Genomic DNA, 23,603 nt, shown 5'->3' on the forward strand with positions numbered 1-23,603 from the left:
CATCTCGAAAAAGAAGAAAAGAAAAAAGGCAAAAGATTGGAATATATATTTCTCAGAAGAAGACATATAAATAGCAAACAGCATATGAAAAGGTGCTTGACATCATTGATCATCAGAGGAATGCAAATAAAAACTACAAGATACTGTCTCACCCCAGCTAAAATGGCTTACATCCAAAAGACAGGCAATAACAAATGCTGGCGAGGACGTAGAGAAAAAAGAATGCTTGTGCACTGTTGGTGGGAATGTAAATTAGTACAACCACTTTGGAGAACAGTTTGGAGAAAAAGACTAAAAATAGAGCTACTATATGATTCAGCAATCCCACCGCTGGGTATATACCTCTAAGAAAGGAAATCAGTCTACTGAAGAGATATCTGCACTCCCATGTTTGTTGTAGCACTGTTAACAACAGCCACGATTTGGAAGCAACCTATATTCATCAATAGATTAATGGAAATGTGCCACAAAGAAAATGTGGCACATGTACACAATGGAGTACTATTCAGCCATAAAAAAGAATGAGATCTGGTCATCTGCAACAACATGGATGGAACAGGAGAACATTATGTTAAGTGAAATAAGCCAGGCACAAAAAGACAAATATTGTATGTTCTCACTTATTTGCGGCATCTAAAAATCAAAACAATTGAACTCATGGAGACAGAGAGTAGAAGGATGGTTACCAAAGGCTGGGAAGGGTAGTGAAAGTAAGGGTAGGGGTTTGGATAATGGTTAAAAAATAGAAAGAATGAGACCTAGTGTTTGATAGCACAACAGGATGACTATAGTCAATAATAATTTAATTTTACACTTTAAAATAAAACGAGTATAATTGGATTGCTTGTAACACAAGGGATAAATGCCTGAGGGATGGATACCCCATTCTCTATGATGTGATTATCTCACATTGGCATGCCTGTATCAAAATATCTCATGTACCTCATAAATATATACACCTACTATGTACCTACAAACATTAAAAATAAAAAAGGTTTTTCTGTGATGACACATGCGCTAACACTGAATAATGAGATTGAACCAATCATGAAAAGTGCAGAGCAGACCTCCCATTTCCCCTCTGGCACACCAGAAACTCAGGAGTTGCCACTCCATCCTGACCACAAGTAAAAAGCTGAACAAACAGAAAAGCCCACAACTTTTCTTAGACCCAGAAGAGGAATAAGGTCATAGGGCAGACTGCTATGCCAAATTTGAGAGACAGACAGACAAATACAGGGAATCACAATTTACTGGAACAGAGGCTGGGCGTGGTGGCTCAGGCCTGTAATCCCAGCATTTTGGGAGGCTGGGGTGGGCAGATCACGAGGTCAAGAGATTGAGACCATCCTGGCCAACATGGTATAACCTCATCTCTACTAAAAATACAAAAATTAGCTGGGCTTGGTGGCGTGCGCCTGTAGTCCCAGCTACTCGGGAGACAGGCAGGAGAATCGCTTGAACTCGGGAGGCGGATGTTGCAGTGAGCCGAGACTCTGCCTCAAAAAAAACAAACAAACAAAAAAAAACAAAAAAAACTCTCAGCAAACTAGAAATAGAGGAGAATTGATAAAGAATTTCTACAAAAACCTTCAACTAACATCATATTTAATGTTGAGAAATGAAAAGCTTTTACACCAAGACCAGGAACAAGGCAAGGAAGTTCCTTCTCACCGTTCCTTCTCAACATTGTGTTGGAGGTCCTAGGTAATGCAATGGGACAGGAAAAGGAAATAAAAGGCATATAGATTAGAAAGGAAGAACTACAACCGTGTTCACAAATGACATGATTGCCTATTTGGAAAATCAGAAGCAACAGAAAACAAAACTGCTAGAACTAATGAGCAATTATAGCAGGGTTGCAAGATACAAAGTTTATATATAAAAATTGACTGCTTTAATAAATGCCAGTGACGAACAAGTAGAATTTGAAACAGGCTGGGCACGGAGGCTCATTCCTGTAATCCTAGCACTTTGGGAAGCCAAGGCGGGTGGATCACCTGAGGTCAGGAGTTCGAGACCACCCTGACCAGCATGGTGAAACCCCGTCTCTACTAAAAAAATACAAAAATTAGATGGGTATGGTGGCAAGCACCTGTAATCCTACCTACTCAGGAGGCTGAGGCAGCAGAATCGCTTGAACCTGGGAGGTGGGGGTTGCAGTGGACGGACATAGTGCCACTGCACTCCAGCCAGGGCAACAGAGTGAGACTCTGTCCCAAAAAAAAAAAAAAAAGTTTGCCTCCTACTGAAATGAATATTTTAGAATGGGGAGTCTCTTAATTTTTGCATTAAAATATTCACTGTTCATCCCCTCCCCATGGTTTTGTTCTTTTTTATCCATCCCAACATTTGTAGTTCAAAACTTAGTCCAGGAAATCTCAGGCATATATTATTTGCTTTATATCATATATAACATAATTATGGACTTGAGAATAATGCTGCAATATTCATTTTGTTTATTCTCTTTCATTGTTCAAAAACAGCCTGAAAATACTCTTTACCCACGTTTGAGCATTATGATGAAATAATTTTATAAACATTTTCTGCAAATATGAAATCAAAATAGGCCCCCAAACAAGATTAATCTAAATAGTTCATTGCTAGGCTGATAATAATTTTTCTATTTTCTGTTTTTAATAAACTAGTCATAAGTGTAGCTGCCATCTCTCTCAGAAAGTCCTTCTTTGACATAACCCTCAAATAAGTATCTAATCTTGAGCTTACGCTCAAGGGAAAGTGCAGGAGAAGGTGCAGTGGGAGGGGAGGGCCATGGGAGAGGGAGAGGGAGAGGGCTGAGTAGGTGAAGGAGAAAACGGGAAGGGGAAGAGTGTGGAGCAGGCTGCCTGGAAGAGGGAAGGGTACATGCTGGCCCAGATAGAGGGTGTCACTGAAGAGGGCAGGAGCAAATCAGCTCCCACCTGAGTGCCACCAGAGTAGCACGGAGGTTATCTGCTGTGAGTGGTAGGGAGCAGGGCTGGCAGGAGGCCGGAGGAGAGCAGTGGAGTTATGGAATGGCTTCTAAAGGGAGTAGGAGACGGACTGTGTCAAGCTTAAGTAATGGGATGACAGAGTGGCACCTCTCCTGTCTCTTGCATCCTTTCTTGCCAAATGATCTCTGCACAGACCAGTTCCTATTTCCCTTCTGCCATAACGGAAGCTTTCTGGGCCCTCAACAGAAGCAGATGCTGGTGCCGTGCTTCCTGTACAGCCTGCAGAACCATGAGCCAAAGGAAACCTCTTTTCTTTATAAATGACCTGGCCTCAGATATTCCTTTATTCCTCTGCAGTTTAACTACCTTAGCGAATTACAGCCTCTCTGGGCCCAGTTTCCTTCCATGTTAAATGGGGTCCTAATCACAGAGTGTGTATGAAAGTGACATGAAATGAAACACCTAAAGTGACAAAGTAGGAGTTCCATCAACCCAATAAACAGAGCATCTTTCTTTTCAGAGCAAGTGCTCGAAGACAGAGGTAATGGTACAATGGTATTACATGTACCTGTGATAATTAAATTATCTGGAGAATAATTTATTGCATATTTTTGGCAAGTAATTTTGGATTAAAGGGAGTTATAAACAAACTGAGTCAACGATCTTAAAGAAAAAAGACAGGAAAACAAAAACCTGGTTACCAATTGAAGCGACTGGTCAGGACAGCAGGGCCTACTAGCAGAGAAGAGAAAAAGAATGCAACCAGAACTTAGTATACAGGGGGCATTTGCAACTACAATTTCTGTACATCACCATGCCTTTAAAATGCAAGGCAACCCCAAGTGTAACACAATCCATGGAATTTCATGCAAATAATTCAGTGATTTTCATAAACATTCCTTATAAAAGTATAACTTTATTATTTAGTTTTGGCCTTTTTATATCTGGTTGCTAGTTAGGCCTTTGTCTTCAATTCAATATGATTTTAGTTAAATTTTTCATATTTAAAAATTTTCCCTTTTCTTATTCCGGTAACTTACTATATCTTAGTTTTGAAAAAGAGTTTAGCAGCAAATATTGAAGAAAGTCTATTAGACAAAAAATAATGTATTTTTACAAATTGATGTCTGATTCATGTTACTTTTCCAGTTCAGCTTTCGTTATTTAATTACTAATGTAGCTATACTTTGACATAATGGAATGACTCAAGGTTTTCTACCTGAAGCAACCAAGCCCACATCCATGCTGGGATTTAATTTAGGTGATCTCACTTAGGGGTCCAGAACTGGGTCCCCTCTTCAAACCAAGTCTGAATTAGGTATTAACCTAATTGAAATTGAGTCCAAATTAGGTATTAGGTCCAGACATTTTTCTAGACAGCAGATCTGTAACTATTGCCAGATTCTCAAAGGGCCCCAGGACCTTAAATTACCTTGGAAAGCATCATTTTACCCTCTTCTTACTTTTCCTGCTGTTTCCTATTCCAGCACAAATATTTCCCTCATATGTAACAAAATGAAATGTGAAAATGCACGTTGCTAAGGTAGTTAATTTTATTTCCTACTTTTGAAGATGTCATGGTCAGAAATGTATATGCTAATTTACTTTAACGGGGGATCGCCGTATGGAAAACATCGTATTGTTACCACTGTCAACACACAACCAATTTTTTTACTTCAAGTTTAACTACAGAAAACCTAAGAAAATTGTCTTTCAAAAAATACAAGGCACCATCACTTAAGTATCAATTATTGTACCACTATTATCATGTCCATATAAATCATTTTCTTACAATTTTAGAATAAGAAATAAAATTATCTTTATATTTTTTAGTTAACTATAACCATATCCCTAGATACTTACGTATTTTACCCACAGTATAATAAGGTCTCTTGTAGGACACAGTCTTATGTTTTTTAATTATTTATTTATTTATTTATTTTTGAGATGGAGTCTTGCTCTATCGCCCAGGCTGGAGTGCATTGGTGCGACCTCAGCTCACTGCACCCTCGCCACCCAGGTTCAAGTGATTCTCCTGCCTCAGCCTCCCGAGAAGCTGGGACTACAGCCGTGTGCCACCACACCCAGATAATTTTTGTATTTTTAGTAGAGATCGGGTTTCACCATGATGCCCAGGCTCGTTTTTAAGAGACAGAGTCGTGCTCTGTTGCCCAGGCTGGAGTGCAGTGACCTGATCTGGGCTCACTGCAAGCTCCGCCTCCGGGGTTCACGCCATTCTCCTGCCTCAGCCTCCGGAGTAGCTGGAACGACAGGTGCCTGCCACCACGCCCGGCTAATTTTTTAAAAAATATTTTTAGTAGAGACGGGGTTTCACCGTGTTAGCCAGGAGCCAGGATGGTCTCCATCTCCCGACCTCGTGATCCGCCCACCTCGGCCTCCCAAAGGTCTGGGATTACAGGCGTGAGCCACCGCGCCCGCTCATGACACAGTCTTAAGTAGTAAACATCAAGTGACAGTCTGACAAATAAGAAAAAATCATTCCTAAGATAACATAATGATGCTGATTAAAATGTAATAGCGTGTGTATACATGTGTATACATATTTAAATAAAAATGATTTTAAATATTACCAGCGCACAATTTATAAAATGCTACTTTTAAAATGGAGTATTATTATCCTGGTTATCTCTGAGAGGTGTTTTAGTAGTTTTAAAATGTAAATAAATTATTTGTACAATGTGAAAGTTTATTGATTTTATAGTCTGTTATGTAGACTAGCTAGGCTATGTAGCTCTGATCATTTATATTTATTAAATGACCTATTTATCACCACCTTTTTTCTGAGATTTAAGAAAGGTTGTCTGACAGATTACAGTCGTGGCACATGCGAGGCCACGGTGTTAAGTGGACCATACACGTTAATTATTTACGTGTAACATCCACTAAATATTGTGTCTGTCTGATTCAGCAAAAACATTAAAGGTGAAAAGAAAAGAGGACTTACTTAAGTACGATATTTGAAGATGTAACTGTTGTATAACTTTAGAAGTTTACTGTAAGATATTTTAACACATGTGGATGGATGCCTGCTTGCTAGTCAATTTGGAAGCATATTGTCATGAAGGGAAGTTTTAATACCAGAGACACTGAACCTGTTAGCAAAAGATTACATCAACAAAAACGAAGATTTCAGCTTATGTGTACTTTTGGAATAGAATTGTGCAATCTTTTCTTTACAGCTTCTTTATAGCCTGTTCATATCAAAGGAAGAAAAGCACAGGAAGACCCATATTGCATTGAAAAATGTAAATATGATTCCATTGCTTTATTAGCACCAATTTACCTGTGTTAAGGAACAGCCAGGAGTATCAGTACATGAATAGTATGGATACACATGGAGCGCCAGCATTATAAAATCCGCCTATACAATATTATCACTGGATGAGTGGATATTTCACAGATCAACTGGCTGGTACTGTGCTAACATTCAGAAACATCAGTATACTCAGTAATGATGTAAGAACATGCAACTTGCTAACTCAGATGTAACCAAGTGACAGCATGCAAATATGTAAATATTAATTAGTGGTACTTAATGGAGGTAATGAGTATAAGGGTGGTGAGGATCATCAAGTTATTATGTAATCCCATTGAAGACGACAGAGCCTCGCTGCGCTTCAGTTCCCCTCTAAAACCCCCAAGTAAACCCCATGCAACTTTGCACTTGGTGCAGACACTCCGCTTACTGAGTGTTACAGACTCCCCAGCAAGCAACCCAAGGCAATGTTCTTGGCAAAATCATTTGCAGAGAACCAATTCACTCTCATTCTCTCACACCACACACACGCACACAAGAGGTTATTAAGTCTCATTGCAGAATGAGGATCAGTTAGTGGTCTTTGGGCAAACAAAGGCCAACTGTCTAAATTACATTTTACTTTTGTCCCTGAGCCCCCACAACAGGGCAGGGGAAGGAAACTGCTGTCTGGGGCAGAGAAGGAGAGGAGAAAGAGGGCACGGGTGGTGATGGAGTCCTAGGGGCAAGGTTGGAACCGGCATAGGGACGTCTAACAACAGAGGGGTTAGTTTAGGAGGTTGGAGGAAAAGGAAGGGACCCAGGAATCTGGGGAACTGAAGGCAAAGTGCTTCAGTGGCCCTGGCTATTCTCTTTACCTGCTGTACTTCTTGGAGTACCGGGGCGCAAACAGCCACTGCATTTCCCTTCATTCCAGACGGGATGACACCACAGTCCTCTCTGGACAGCGCGGGCCTCCGCTCCGTCCTTCCTCAGCGACCACAGCGACGACTCTACTCCAGGGCGGGGGAGCAGCTTCCCGAGCCGCGGGCGCCCACTTCCCCGCCCGGACTCCCGGCGGTGCTGGCCCGGGCGCGCGAGGAGGCGGGGACCAGGGATCCCCCAGGAACTAGCCTGGGCTGCTGCACCGCTGCCAGGGCCGTCTTGCGCCTAGCCGAGCCCAGGGCGCCGCCGGCTGGACGCCTGTCACCTCCCACCGCGCCCGATCCCCGAGCGCGCCCGGCTGGATCCGTGGCGCCCCTCCGCCCCAGGCGCCGCCAAGTCCCAGCACTGTGCGCCCCTCCAGATGTCGGAAGGCGCCTCTCCAGGGCAGTGTATGTCCCTCTGTGTCCTTCCCGCGACCGGCCGGGCCCACCACTCCACACCTCCCAGGTCCCTCCATGTGCATCACCGTGTGCCTCTCCAGCATCCCCCCTCCCCTCCAAGTTCCAACATAGTACCCCTTCACGTGTTCCCCGCGTCGCTTCAGAGGTTCCTCCTGCGACTGCCCCGCCCCTCCACTTTTCCTGTTTCTCCAGTTCTATCGAGGCGCGCACCTCCAGCACGTCCCCACCCCTCCACTCCCTCCCCGCGTCCCTGCACTCCCTCTCGGCACCCCTGCACTCACTCCCACTCCGAGCCCCTCTGTGTCCAAACGCCGCGCCTTTCCAAGCGCTCCTCCTTCGCACCGCCCCAAGATTCCCCTCCCTCCATACCCTGCACTCCTCCCGCACCCACCCACGCACCCCTGCGCGCCTCCACGTTGCACCTCCACCCGGCGGCCTCTCCACCCTCAGGCTCGCCCCCGCGATCCAGCGCGCGGGGCACTGGGCAGGGACATTTCTCGCTGCCACCCGACTCCTTCGCTGCAGACGCTGCGCGCCTTCTTTCCAACCCAACTAACTACTCCTGCTGAACCCGTCTTGGGCTTGGAGCGCGGGACCACAATCTTTACACTTCTGGCCCTGGTCCTTTACTGTCAGAAAGGGTCAGCACCTGTGAAGATTTAGATAGTCCCTCTGGAGGGAGTGGTTCCATTTGCGAGCCTTTAAAAGTCTTGCCACGCAGCCTGTCCCCAGCAAACCCCTTGGGTTTATCACAGTTTACTTACTCTTGCGCAACTCTAGTTCTCGATCCGCCGCTAGGAGGCACTCCGAAGGGTTTGCTGTGGTGAAAACTATGCTGCATGCAGTTTATGCTGCACTTTAGTTAGCTCTTGTTGGCGAGTTGGGAAATAGTGACTGCTGATCCATGACAAAGAAGCCGCTTTTTACTATATTCTATTTTCAAGGCCTGAAGACGTTCTTTGTAGCACATAGTAGTCTGGAGCTGGTACCTGCCGGTGGGTTCGTGGTCTCAGGAATAAAGCCGCGGACCTTCACGGTGAGTGTCACAGCGCTTTTAGATGGCAGGGACCAAAGAGTTTATTGCAAAGACCAAAATAACAAACGTTTCACACCGTGAAAGGGGACTCCAGTGAGCGTGGAGGGCAGCTTTTATTCCCTTAATTGTCCTCCCGCCACCGCCCCCATGTTGCCTTTGTGTCCTGTCAGAGTGCCCTTTTTTCAATCCTCCCCGTGATTGGCTACTTTTAGAATCCTGCTGATTGGTGCGTTTTACAGAGCCCCGATTGGTGTGTTTTACTATCCTCTTGTAAGAGAAGAAAGTTCCCCAAGTCCCCACTCCACCCAGGAAGTCCAGCTGGCCTCGATAGTTTTCTAATTACTGCTTGTGTATTTCAATCACTTATTTATTCATTGACATTCTCCCGTACACATGCATCACGGGGGAGCATCTTGGTTTTACCAGCTTTGTGTGAATGGTATGGGTATCTGAAGATGTTTAGTGAGTGTGCTAAGGAGGTAAACTTTCAAATATATTCCCGAAAGGATCAAGCCGGTGTATTTTATGATTTTTTACAATAAAAATCTGGTACCATATTTGGGACCAAGTAGAAAGATAAAGATGTTGGACCGTTTTAAAATGTTTTTAATGCAACAGAATCAATAACTGCAAGGCAGAAATGTTTACAACTTCTAGATTACACTTTTTAAAAGCAAACTTTTGCAAAGGTAGAAATTGAAACGAGAAAAGCCAATTTTCCAGAAGTGTCCAGTGCAATATTTCTCTAATAACTTCTCTCTCTTATAGTTGATAGACAGTGATAATCATTTTCTAAAAATATCCCCCTCAAGGAGCAAAGTATAAACAAGATGGATATAGAGATATATTATTAAGGGTATATTAATAATTTCCTACATATTTCACAGGCAGCAAATGACAGATATTGTGAATTGTTACTCTAAAAATGGCCGTACTAATCAGTAAAGGTTGCAGTTTAATATTTCTGCCAAAGAATTCAAAAGTTATTAATGTGTTTTAATTGCCAAAACTAATATGATCTCAGAGCCAGAACTTCTCCTTTGTTGGCTTAGAAATAAATTATTGGCAACAGTTTGTGCTGGTGATGACGATCGCAGTGGGGATCTAGAGGACTTACGAGTCCCGTGATAGAAAGCTAAATATATCCGAAGTGGTGTATGAAAACAACCAGGGGTGTGGACAAGGGACACCATCTCCAGACTGGACTGAACATCTTATCAGTAATAAGAATTTTGAGCAACTCAATACATGTATGTTTATTTATAAGTTATATGCATTTATGAATTTATTGTATATTTTCTGTGAATACCAATATATTATTTACATTGTAAAACAGAGAGAAAGATAAATTTTAAAAGGATATATAAAAGTACCTATAAATAAGAAAAGCAAGGAGGCTGAGGCAGGAGAATCGCTTGAACCCGGCAGGTGGAGGTTGCAGTGAGCCGAGATTGTGCAACTGCACTCCAGCCTGGGCAATGAAGGGAGACTCCATCTCAGGGGGAAAAAAAAAAAAATCAAAGAAAAGCACTGGAATGGTGATATGCAGATCTCTGCAGATCCTCTCCCCGACGAAACAACTCTACCTGATCAAACTACTTTTATTTTATTTTGAAATTTATTTTTAGCTGTACTGAACTTTATTTTTTAAAATTCTGATGATGTAACTTCTTTTTTTTTTTTTTGAGATGAAGTCTTGCTCTGTCACCCAGGCTGGAGTGCAGTGGCATGATCTCGGCTCACTGCAAGCTCTGCCTCCCGGGTTTACACCATTCTCCTGCCTCAGCCTCTGATGATGTAATTTTTTAATTTCAATAGTTACGTGGATGAATTGTAGAGTGGTGAAGTCTGAGGTTTTAGTGCACCCATCACCGAGCTGTATACATTGTACACAATATGTAGTTTTTTATCCCTCTCCCATTTTCTGGCTTCTGAGTCTCCAAGGTCCATTCTACCACTCTGTATGCCTTTGTGCACCCATAGCTTAGCTCCCACTTATGAGTGAGAACATACGATATTTGCTTTTTCATTCCTGAGTGATTTCACTTAAAATAATGGCCTCCAGCTCCATCCAAGTTGCTGCAAAAGGCATTATTTTATTCTTTTTTATGGATAAGTAGTATTCCATGGCATATATATATATATACCACATTTTCTTCATCCACTCATCGGTTGATGGGTACTTATGTTAGTTCCATATTTTTGCAATTGTGAATTATGCTGCAATAAGCATATGCGTGCAAGTGTCTCTTTGATATGGTGACTTCTTTTCCTTTGGGGAGATACCGAGTAATGGCATTGCTGGATTGAATGGTAGATCTACTTTTAGTTCTTTGAGAAATCACCATACTGTTTTCCAAAGAGGTTATAATAATTTACATTCCCACCAGCAGTGTATAAGCCTTCCCTTTTCACCACATCCACACCAACATCTGTTGCTTTTTGATGCTTTAGTAATACCTACACTGGCTGTGGTAAGGTGGTATTTCATTGTGGTTGTAATTTGCAATTCCCTGATGATTAGTGATGTTGAGCATTTTTTCATGTTTTTGGCCATCTGTACATTTTTCTTTTGAGAAATGTCTATTCATGTCATTTTCCCAATTTTACATGGGTTTTTTTTTTCTTTCTGATTAGTTTCGGTTCCTCGTAGATTCTGGACTAATATCCTTTGTCAGATGCATAATTTGCAAATATTTTCTCCCACTTTGTGGGTTGTGTGTTTACTCTGATGATTATTTCTCTTGTGGTGCAGAACCTTTTTACTTTAATTAGGTCCCATGTATTTATTTTTGGTTTTGCTGCATTTGCTTTTAGGGTCTTAGTCATAAATTCTTTCCCTAGACCAATGTCCGGAAGAGTTTTTCCTAAGTTTTCTTCTAGAATTGTAATGGTTTCAGGTCTTAGATTTAAGTCTTTGATACACCTTGAGTTGATTTTTGTAGTTGGTGAGAGAGAGAGAGAGATCCAGTTTCATTCTTCTACATGTGGCTATCCGGTTTTCCCAGCACCATTTATTGAACATGGTATGCCTTCCCCAATTTATGTTTTTGTATGCTTTGTTGAATAATAGTTTGTTATAAATATTTGGTTTTATTATTTCTGTGATTTCTGTTTTTTTTTTGTTTTTGTTTTTGTTTTTGTTTTTTTTGACAGAGCCTCACTCTGTCGTCCAGGCTGGAGTGCAGTGGTGTATTCTTGGCTCACTGCAAGCTCCGCCTCCCGGGTTCACACCACTCTCCTGCCTCAGCTTCCCAAGTAGCTGGGACTACAGGCACCCGCCACGACACCCGGCTAATTTTTTGTATTTTTTAATAGAGACAGGGTTTCACCATGTTAGCCAGGATGGTCTCGATCTGACCTCGTGATCTGCCCGCCTTGGCCTCCCAAAGCCCTGGGATTACAGGCGTGAGCCACCGAGCCCGGCCTATTTCTGTGATATCTGTTCTGTTCCATTGGTATATGTATCTACTTTTATATCAGTACCATGCTGTTTTGGTTACTGAAAATTGTTGTTGTTGTTTTTTAAACCTAACTAAAGATTCTGGAATCATCCTAAGGGCATACAGCAAATGGAGAAATATTTATTTCTAAAATCTAACAAATATTGGTAAAAACAGTGTGAGTTTGTGGCATTTGAACCACTACCCACTCAGTCCCCACCCCCAACTCAGTGTGATGGAAGCTGTACTCTTGGTAGCTGCCGCCAAGAAGATGGACTCCCTCTACCCCAGTTACCAGTCCAGGATTTTGTTTTTTTCCAGAGGTGGTTGGCCTCCATCATTCTCACGCCTAGTCCACCAACGCATTATGTAAACTCCATTCTAGTCAAGTGTGGATGAAAGGACTGGGGCTTTACCCAGCCACCTGCTACCCACCCACCACTGTAAGGTAGAAGTTCTATTCAAATTGTGTCAGGTCAAGAATACTGGACAACTAGTACCCACGCCTTAGTCCCCACATGGGGTGGAGGTTCCATATTGGGAGAGGCAATCTGAAAAGACCAAGGGCTACTAACCCCACTCAGTGTCCTGCTCATGAAGCAGGGATGTCACTCTGAGAGAAGCAGGCTGTTGTCCCCACCCCCAGCTCTGGAGCAGTGGAACAAAATTTCTTCCTAGGGGGAGAGGAAGGCTTTAAGAATAGAGGACTTCATAGCTGATTTTATTTGAAACAGAATGGGGGAGAAGTTCACTATGAAAAACGGTGGAGATATTGGCAGTAAGAAATTAAGAGAAGACTGCTAGCTTTATGATAGCAAAAAGCTACATGGTAGACGAGCTAGAAAATTAAGAGACAATCAGGAAAAAGTCGCAAAAAAGAGTCCTCCTAGAGTTGCAGGAGGTCTCAAAGACTACCCATAAAAAGGAGACTGGGCTGTAATTAAATTAAATTATGGAACAGTTTATGCTCCAGATGTTGTAAAAAATATTAGAGGAATCAGCCAACAATTAGTAAAGGCTAAGAACTGGTATAATACTAATAAAGGCAGATCAGCCAGATGCTTAACAGGGAGATCAGGGAGAGAAACAATTGATGAAAATCTAGCTAACATCACAGGAATATGGGGAGGGTTGGTCAGGAATATTGTATACATGCCCAAGGTTGCACCATATGAGTGCCTGTTAGAAGCTACATGCAGAGGGGAAAATCGACTTCTCTGAAATAGTCTAAACAAATCATTAAACAAGTAAACAAGGAAGCAAACAACAAACCCTGGGGATGGAGGCGAAGGAATTAGAATCCAGAGTTTCTATGATACACTATGAAAAATGTCCAGTTTCCCAAAAATGATGAAATTTGCAAACACACATACATACACACAAACCAGTAAAGTGTAACCCATATCCAGCAGACAAAGCAGGCAATAGGAATGGTTTCCGAGATGTTAAGCTCAGTAGAGACTTCAAAGTGTCTATTTTAAATATGTTCAAAGAACTTTGAAAACCATGGATAAGAATTAAAGACCCTGCAACAGAATCAAAGATGGGTAGGCCTGACTTGCAAGAAACACTAGAAGCTTTTCAGGCTGAAAGAAAGACAATTCAAATACACACACACACACACACACACACACACAGCACTAGTAAATGTATTACATAGATAATTGTAAAAGACAGTATAATATGCTTCTTCTTCTCTTAATTGATAATGCAAATCAATTGCACAAATCAATATTATATATATAATTCTATTGTTGGGCCTGTAATATATGCATGTGTAATATACTTGATAAAAAGGAAAAGAATACTTTGAGATAAATGAAAATAAAACAGAATATATGAAAACCTATGTGATGCAGCTAAACCAGTGCTTAGAGGAAAATGTTTAGTTATAAATGCCTATACTAGAGACAAGAAAAATCTCAAATCTCTAACTTTACCTTTTACCTGAAGGAACTTGAAAAATAAAAACAAAAAATATAATGCAAGTAGAGGGAAGGAAGTACTAAGATTATATTAGAAATACATGAAATAAAAATAGTGGAAAAATAGAAAAATGATAGAAAAAGGAATTAATATTTATAAAAGATTAAACTGAGAAACTTTTAGACAGACTGATATGAGAGAGACAGACAGACACAGAGAGAGAGAGAGAAAAAGAAGGAATACTCAAATTATAAAAATCAGTAATAAAAAAGGAAACATCATTATCAACCTCTTAAAAAGCAAAAGGATTATAAGGTAATACTATGAACATCTCTATGTCTAAAAACAACATAACTTAGATAAAATGGACAAACTCCTACAAAGATAGAAACTGCTGAAACTGACTCAAGAAGAAATAGAAAGTCTGAATACAAATAGAAGTAAAGAGATCGAATTACTAAATGGAGAAAATTCCTAGAATGGCCCATGCCTGTATAGATTCACTGGTGAATTATACCAAACATTTAAGGGAGAATCAATATAAATTTTTTACAAACTCTTACAAAAGATAAACGAGGAGGAACACTTAGCAATTTATTCTGTGAGGTGAGTATTACCCTGAAATCAAACCACACAAAATCCTCACAATAAAATAAAACTACAGGACAATGTCTCTTGCAAATATAGAAATAAAAATACTATGAATATTACAAATAAAAATTACTAGCCAACATAAACTAGGAGCATATAAAAGGCATTATACACCATGACCAGCTGGTCCAAGTGCAGTGGTGACACAAATAATTGATCACAACCAGTTACAGATTTCTTTGTTCCTTCTCCACTCCCACTGCTTTACTTGACTAACCTTAAAAATTTTTTTTAAAAGTTTAAAAAGCTTTTTACACCATGACCCAATGGAATTTATCCCACAAATGTAAAGCATCTAAAAACCATCCATTGTAGTTAACCATATTTAGAATACAAGACAAAAAACAAACTATCATCTTAATAGACATAGAAAAAACATTTGTCAAAATGAAACATCCTTTTCTAATAAAAATATTCAACAAACTAGAAATAGAAAGGAGTTTCCTCAACTCAATAAAGGACATTTATAAAAAACCTACAGCTAACATCACATCATACTTAATGGTGAAAAACTGCTTTTTTTTCCCCAAAGAAGCAAATATTAGTAGGTCTAAAGGGAGCGATAGAGAGCAATAAAATTATACTAGGGCACTTCAACACCCTAATTTCAGCAAAGGACAGATCATACAGACAGAAAAATCAGTGTACGGCCAAGAAGCATATAAAAAAATGCTCAACCTCGCTAAACATCCAAGAAAGGCAAATTATATTGACATAGTTTGGCTGTGTCCCCACCCAAATCTCATCTTGAATTGTAGTTTCCATAATCTCCACGTGTCTTGGGGGGGACCCAATGAGAGGTAATTGAATCTTGGAGGCGGTTACACCCATGCTGCTGTTCTTGTGATAGTGAGTCCTCACTGGATCTGATGGTTTTATAAAGGGCTTTTCCCCCTTTTGCTTGGCACTTCACCTTGCTGCTGCCACATGAAGAAGGACGTGTTTGCTTCTTCTTCCACCATGATTGTAAGTTTACTGAGGCTTCCCCAGCCATGCCAAACTGTGAGTCAATTAAACCTCTTTCCTTCATAAATTACCCAGTCTCTGGTATGTCTATTAGCAGCATGAGAATGGACTAATACACATATGACCTAGCAATCCCACTACTGGGCTTATGTCTAAAAGAAATGAAATCAATATGTCGAAGAGAGACATCTGCACTGTCATGTTTGTTGCATTAGTATTCACAATAGCCAGATCACGGAATCAAGCCAAATGCTCATCAACAGATGAATGGATAAAGAGAATATTATGTGCAATGAAATAGTATTCACCCACAGAAAAGGATGAAATCCTGTCATTTGTGACAATATGGATGAGCCTGGAGGACATTTTGTTAAGTGAAATAAGCCAAGCACAGAGACACATATATACTACAAGATATCACCCATATGTGGAATCTAAAAAAATTGACTGATACAAGTTGAGAGTAGAATAGTGGTTACCAGAGACTGAGGAGAATAATGAGAATGGGGAGAAGGGGAGAAGGTGGTCAACAGGTGAAATGTTACAGTTAGACAGGAGAATAAGTACGGCTGCTCTTTTGCACAGTAGAGTGACTATAGCTAACAATAATGCATTGTATATTTCACATATCTAAAAGAGAAGATTTTGTCGTGAATGTTCTCATGACAAAGCAATGATAAATATTTAAGGTGATAAATATGCTAATGAACATGATTTGATTATACAGTGTATACATGTATGGAAACATCACACTGTACCCCATGCATATGTACAATTATTATATGTCAATAAAAAATAAAGTTCATTAGCTTCAAAAAAATGGACAAGCTAGCATCGAAAGTCATATAGGAATGCAAGAGTACCAAAACAGAGAAAGTAATATGGAAAAAGAAGAACAATGTTGAGGCCTCATGATTTCTGATTTAGAAACTTACTACAAACCTATATGGTACTAGCATAAGACATATACATCAATGGAACAGAACTGAGTTAATAAATAAACTCTCACATTTGTAGTTAATTGAGCATTCAATGGAAAAAGAATTGTTTTATCAACAAATGTTTATAAAACAACCGAATATTTACACACAAAAGAATAAGGTTGGGCTCCTTCTTCCTACCACACACAAAATTTAACTAAAAATGTATCACATGCCTCAATGTAAGAGCTAAAACTAAAAACTCTCAGAAGAGAACATAATTTTTTATGAACTTGGGCCCAGCAAAAGCTTGTTATGCACATCAAAATCAGTAGTAACAAATGAAAAAACAAATTAGGCCTCATCAAAATTAAAAATGTTTCTGCAGCAAATTATACCATCAAGAAAGCCAAAGAAAACACGACAATGGTACAGAAGATTTGCAAATTCTGTATCTGATAAGGAGCTCAATAAAAGGATGAGCTAACTGAAAATGAACATTTCTCCAAAAAAGATATACATAGGAAAGGATACTCGAAAGCATTAGCCATTTAGAAAACACAAATCAAAACCACAATAAGATACCACTTCCAGCCTCTAGAAATGCTATAGTAAAAAAGACAAATAATCACAAATTTGTGAGGATGTGAAGAAATTGGAACACTCATATATTGCTGGAGGGAATGTAAAATGTTGCAACCATTTTGGAAAACAATTTGGGAGTGGTTCAAAACATTAAACATAGCCTTGTCAGATGACCCAGAAATTTTCTTCTATTTATCTATTCAAGAAAAATAAAAACAAATCCACACAAAAACTTGCATACAAATGTGCACAGTAGCAGTATTCATAACAGCAAAAATGCGGAAACAATCCAAATGTACATCAACTGATGAAGGAATAAATAAAACATGATATATCCATACAATGGAATATTATTCGGCCATAAAAGTAATGCATTATTGACACATAATGCAATATGGATGAACTTTGAAAATATTATACTAGGTGAAAGGAGTCAATGACGAAAGATCAGATAGTATAATTAATAGACATAATATGAAAAATAGACATTTAGGGGCTAATAAAAATGTTCTAAGTTGAGATTTTGGTGACTGCTGCGTAACTGTGAATATAGTAAAGCCTTTTTCATTCTGTACCTTAAATGGGTGAATTTTGTGTGGCATGTGAATTATATTTTAATAAAGCTGTGAAAAATGCATATACATAAAAATATTAGCTTTTGTTTTTCTCTCATGCTCCAGTGAGATGCAGAAGTCAGAAAAGAGAGGATCAGGAAGACATCAATTCTGCTTTTTACCTGTATGCTTTTTTCTTATTCTTTCTTATTTAGTTAAAACGAAGTAAGAGTCAGCTCTCAGGTCATTTCCATAAAATCCATCCCCTTTCTTATTTGTTTATTCCTGATGATGTTCAAGGTTCCTTTTTTTCCCCCTTCAACACTATATTTTATAAGACTGTCTGCAAGCCAAGGGCTCTTCTTGTGCCTACATTTGTATGTAAGTTGGCACAGGTGATGTGTTAAACTATAACTTTAAATTTGTGACTTTAAATTTCAGTTGAACACCATGCCGTGATGAAAGAACATTGAACTTTATGCTAGAGGTCCTGGTTAATCCAAATTCTATTCTTAGAACTAACAATCTTTTCTACGGTAACGGCTACCTCTATGGGCCTAAGGCTTTTCATCAGTGACTTGTTAAAAAATCCCTAACACTAATTTTTTTTAATTGATGTTTAAAAATTTCCTTTCTCTAGTTTTTTCTTCTCAGCTTTTTTAGTATTCAGAAATGTGTTACAAGAAAGGCTAAAGGTTTGAATGGTCCTGAGTTTCTTAACTGTACAACATGTGGGCTCACTGCACCTGAAATTACTATAGTTCTAAATGTCAACGATTCTGAATATTAATAACTTTCTGATTATGTAAAGACCACATAGTGTGAGGTTAGGGGGCCCTCTGGGTGTAGAAACTGTGGGTTCTGATCTCTTTCTATTTGGTCATTGAATGATCTTACGACCTATGGCAAGCTGTGTAAATTCTTTTTTTTTTTTTTGAGACAGTTTTTGTTCTTGTTGCCCACGCTAGAGTGCAATGGCTCAGCTCACCACAACCTCCGCCTCCCTGGTTCAAGCGATTCTTCTGCCTCAGCCTCCCGAGTAGCTGGGATTACAGGCATGTGCCACCACGCCCGGCTAATTTTGTATTTTTAGTATAGACGGGGTTTCTCCATGTTGGTCAGGCTGGTCTCCAATTGCCGACCTCAGGTGATCCACCCGCCTCAGCCTCCTGAAGTGCTGGGATTACAGGCGTGAGCCACCACGCCCAGACTGTAAATTCTTTATGCTTCTTTTTCCCCGTCTAAAACATGAGGGTAAAAATTAAGATGTAAATGATAGGAATGTTTTAAGAAATAAATGAATTAAGGTATGCGAAATATAGAACACAATACCCAGAATTTAGTAAGTTATTATTTTTTTAGAAATGCCATCTTTTCTTTTTTTCAAATTACACTTGCTAGTATGGGCCACTTTTCAATGGTTCCTCCAAAGGAAAGTTAATATTAAAGCAAGTTATGTAGGTAGTTAATTTCAAAAACATTCATTTAATGTTTTATTAGAAAAATTAATGTTTGCCCTTGATTTTTTTTTTCTCATTTAAACATGTAGTGCCCATATGGAAGTGCCGGGAAGGGAAGAGCATGGCCCCTTTAAATGATACTGAAGGGAGAAAGGAAGTGCTGGGTAGAGGAGGGAGTGACCCCTGGCTAGGGCTCCACCCCCACGGACCTAGGTGAGGACAGATGAGACCATCCTGGCCTGTCACGCCCCCAACCTGTGCCTAAAAATCTCCTGAGACCCTGGCAGGCAGACACATAGGCGGCTGGACAGCAGGAGGAGCACGTCAGCAGAGGAATACACGGGATGTGGAGAGATAGGTACTGGCATGCTAGCAGGCCACCAACCACCGTCGGCAGAAACAGAATGACGCCTGCAGGTCACTGATGGACAGAAGCAGAACCATGCGGAGTTTGGCTAGGGCAGCCGAGGAGAGCCCAGGACGCAGAGTGACCCAACTCCAGCGGAAAACTATCTTCCTTCTGGCTCCCTTATATGCTGAGAGCTACTTCTACTCAATACAACCTTACACTCATTCTACAAGCCCATGTGTGATCTGATTCTGGTACACCAAGGCAAGAACCTGGGATACAGAAATACCTCTGTCCTTGTGATAAGGCAGGGGTCTACTTGAGCTGACCAACACAAGCTGCCTACAGATGGCTAAACTAAGAGAGCACCCTGTAGCATGCCCACTGGGGCTTCGGGAGTTGTAAACATTCACTCCTAGACGCTGCCTTAGGGTGGGAGCCCCACAGCCTGCCCATCTGTATGCTCCCCAGCGGTTTGAGCAGAGGGGCACTGAAGAAGCGAAGAAGCGAGCCACACCCCTATCACCCGCCCTTCGAGGGGGACAAAGGAACTTTTCTGTTTCAGTGTCAAAAAGTTCTTCAAGGCAAAACCTGATGAAACTATTCAATAGAGACTTTATGAGCCTGTAGACTCAAGGAGAACTGTTTCTGGGCCTGGGTAACTAAGTGACACAAAGTCGGGGAGTAGCTCCCCACTACCTGGGGTCAGAAGTTGTGGGAGAATCAGAGGCAGGTCTGTGACATGGTTAACAGCAGGCTGAGACGGATGGGTAGATGCGTCACAGTGACTGCAACAGACGGTTTTCTTTGGAAGCACGAGTGTGCAGCCCTGAAGGCTGTCCAAGAAATAGCTGCTGATAGTTAATGCATGGGAAAGGGGGATTTAACTCTCCTTACAAGTTGTAGCCAGTTTATTTTTGAGCTATATATATTTGGATCTGAGTGTTCATGACTCACATCTCTGACTGAAACCTATGCGTGTACATTAAAATCTCAAAAGCAGAAGTTTGAGTTACATAAAAAGCAGACTTTCATCTCAGGATAATTGTCAGACACATGGTTTGAAAAAGTGGCTGGTGAGGGTGACAGGACACATCCTGAAAATATTAGCAGTGAGTTTTAATAGCATGATTATGTTTCGTAGGGCAGTGAGTTCAAAAATATTTAGTTTTCTCTCATGTTGTATGTCAACCATTGCAGTTTGGCTTCTCTTCTGCTCTGTTTCATAGTTTTTCTCATTCCAGGACCCAGGTTAAAGGAGAACCTCTTATTTGAGATGTGCCAAGTATCACAAATTTGGATTTATTCGGGAAAAATCAAGGGAGCCGGTGAAAATACACAATGGATCTTAAAGCTTCTGTTCCACCTGGCCTATGTTAACACAAGTATACTCCTACACTAAGGCAAGTCACCTACCCATACCTGGTATCAACAGAGCCTGGATGTATGTGCTTATCCTTCACAAGACACTGTAAATCACTTGTCTGCAGGTGGGCTTGTATAATCCTCTAACTTATTTAGAAACTAAAAGTAAGCGAGAATGGCCAGTTCGGAACAATAATGCAGTCTACCACACAGGTCAGTATGACAGCTTGTATTCTTTGATTTTCCTTGCTTTTATTTTCTGTCTTCAAAAATCAGCCAGTTTTACATTATTTCAAAACAAAAAGCGTTATTTGTTTTGTCATTGAATTAGCTCAACTCATGTAGTATGACGCTTCTGTTTCCAACAGTTACACATTCTTGTTTTTGCTGGGACACTGGTTTTTAAGCTGGGACAGGCCTCCTTAAGTTTATGGGTCACTTGGTACTGACTCAGAAATAACAGTTCTCTAATTGATTCATGGCCATTTATGTACAGATTGTGCACGATTTTCTTGTTAACTCTACCTATGATATTATAAATCATAATTCATGGGCATAGGACCATGTTTCAAGTTAAATACTATTTTTGTGGTATTTTAATAGTGCAACAAATATATTAGATAATAAATAAGAATGCTTCAAAATATTCCTGTAGCTATCAAATGACAGATGTTTCAGATAGTCTTCACGTCTTAGTTTTTATAGCTAAAGTCGAATTACTTCAAAGCATTTCTCTTTGCTATAAATAATGAAACTAATGAGTTTCATTAGTTTCAGTGAAAATTTATTTTAGAGTTCCAATAGTCCACCATTAATAATCAATGTTTTTCGCCGGGCACGGTGGCTCACCCCTGTAATCCCAGCACTTTGGGAGGCTGAGGCAGTTGGATCACCTGAGATCAGGAGTTCGCGACCAGGCTGGCCAACATAGTGAAACCCCGTCTCTACTGAAAATACAAAAAATTAGCTGGACGTGGTGGCGGGCACCTGTAATAATCCCAGCTACTCGGGAGGCTGAGGCAGGAGAATCGCTTGAACCCGGGAGGCGGAGGTTACAGTGAGCCAAGATCACGCCATTGCACTCCAGCCTGGGCAACAAGAGCCAAACTCTGTCTCAAAAATAATAATAATAATAATAATAATAATAATAATAATAATAATAATGTTTTCATGCAATGACTATGTGGCCACTTCCTTTTCTATTTTGTTCAACTCAGTTATTTTGTGTAATGAACTTTGCGCATTTGTCTTTGAAATTTATTCCACGGCCATAGTAACTTTTGGCTTTATTTAACATTTTAATTTTCAAAGTTTTCACATCAATTTTTCACTCTAATTTCTTAATACCAATGCAAGGTGATCTGTTAAATGATTTGCTGTAGAGCAACAGATTTTGAAGTTTCGTTGAAATATTACAATGTTCTTACCTTTCTGTGGAAGTATTCCATTTTTCTTCATTTTATTTAATTCAATCTGATTATGTGATAATAAAAGCTAATAACCCAGGTTCTTTAAGTACATGAACATATTGGGAGAAGTCAGACATGTTCTGAAACAAAGTGGACTTTTTATGGTCTAATACCATTTGTGTTTTACTTTTTCAGTATATTAAGTGTACCTCAGTGTCTAAAAGTAATTATTGCAACTTAACAAACTGTATTATTTCTAGACAAATATTTATCCAATAAAATAGTATTAATATGTCTTTACTTATTTTCCTGTAAGTTTTTTACATTTCTTTCTTCTTACCAAGTAATTTTGTGGGCTTTTTCATAGGAGAAATCCCTTTTTCTCAAATTTCATAATCTTAATTTAGAATAGTTAAAATGATTGCCATGATCTCATGCCAACTACTTAATTTTACTAAATCTTAGCTCTATCAATTTTCATATAAATAAAAAATCGTTTTAACAAAGTTAATTTCTAAAGACATGCTACTGCCATACACTCTGTCACTGCCATTCGTTCTCAACTCTCTTCTCTTTCCTGCTTCTCCATTTTATGTCAACAGACAATTTCATTTCAACTTCCTTTATTTCTTTTCTAGTCTCTTGTGTTTTGTGTCATTTCCCCCAGTTTTTTTCGTCACTTTCTCTTTCTTCCAGCTTTTTTTCCTTTACTTTGGTCCATCATTCATTTTTCATCCCCATTTATTTATCTAATATCATTCTTGGAATTTTTATCTAGTTGATGTTTTCACTCGAAAATTACTTGATCTTTTTCTTTGTCCTTTAACAATTATGATTGCTATCACAGCACACTAAAATCTCTGCTGTCTTCTAATGTGAGGGATGCTTTGAGAGGGAGCAAGTCTTCATTATGCCTGTCTGATGGAAACCAAATCTGGCCGACCAGAAGAGAAATCTAAAGTCACTGAGTAAGTGGGAAGTTCAGGTATTAGCACTTTAGGTAAAAAGGAAAAAAAAATCATGGAAGACTGAAGGAGATAATTTTCTTTATAACAAAGGTAAAAGAAACACATGGCAATTGTAGAGAAAAGACAAACTGCTTAGAGGATAGATTTCAAAGACAGAAGAAGTAAATTACAGGAGTTCAGAGAGAGAGAAAAAGAAAGTAGAGCTGCCAGAGAAAATGGAGCAGCAGAAAAAAAGAGAACAAATTTCTCTTAAAATAAAGACGCAGATATTTACATAAAGTTTTATCGTTTGTTAGCAAAATTAAAGAAAATAAATTTAAATTGTTTAGATATCACAAAGGTAAATTCTTGACAGCATCCAGAAAGAAAAATAACTGGTTAGTAAGTAAAGAAATTGGGGAGGCGGAGGTGGGTGGATCACGAGGTTAGGAGATCG

At 39.8% G+C, this 23,603-nt stretch overlaps 1 protein-coding gene across 1 annotated transcript in view; it reads right to left on the reverse strand.

Annotated features, from left to right (window-relative positions):
• SGCG (sarcoglycan gamma) overlaps nt 1–7,441 on the reverse strand; it is a 216,857-nt gene extending 209,416 nt beyond the window's left edge. The window contains exon 1 of the mRNA XM_032755115.2: nt 7,068–7,441. Within this exon, the coding sequence (XP_032611006.1) occupies nt 7,068–7,121 (54 nt within the window). The 5' untranslated portion in view covers nt 7,122–7,441. The remainder of the gene's footprint in view (nt 1–7,067) is intronic.
• Between the last annotated feature and the right edge of the window lie 16,162 nt (nt 7,442–23,603).

This window comes from Hylobates moloch, unplaced genomic scaffold (genome assembly GCF_009828535.3).
Source record: "Hylobates moloch isolate HMO894 unplaced genomic scaffold, HMol_V3 SCAFFOLD_4, whole genome shotgun sequence".
Lineage (NCBI taxonomy): Eukaryota > Metazoa > Chordata > Mammalia > Primates > Hylobatidae > Hylobates > Hylobates moloch.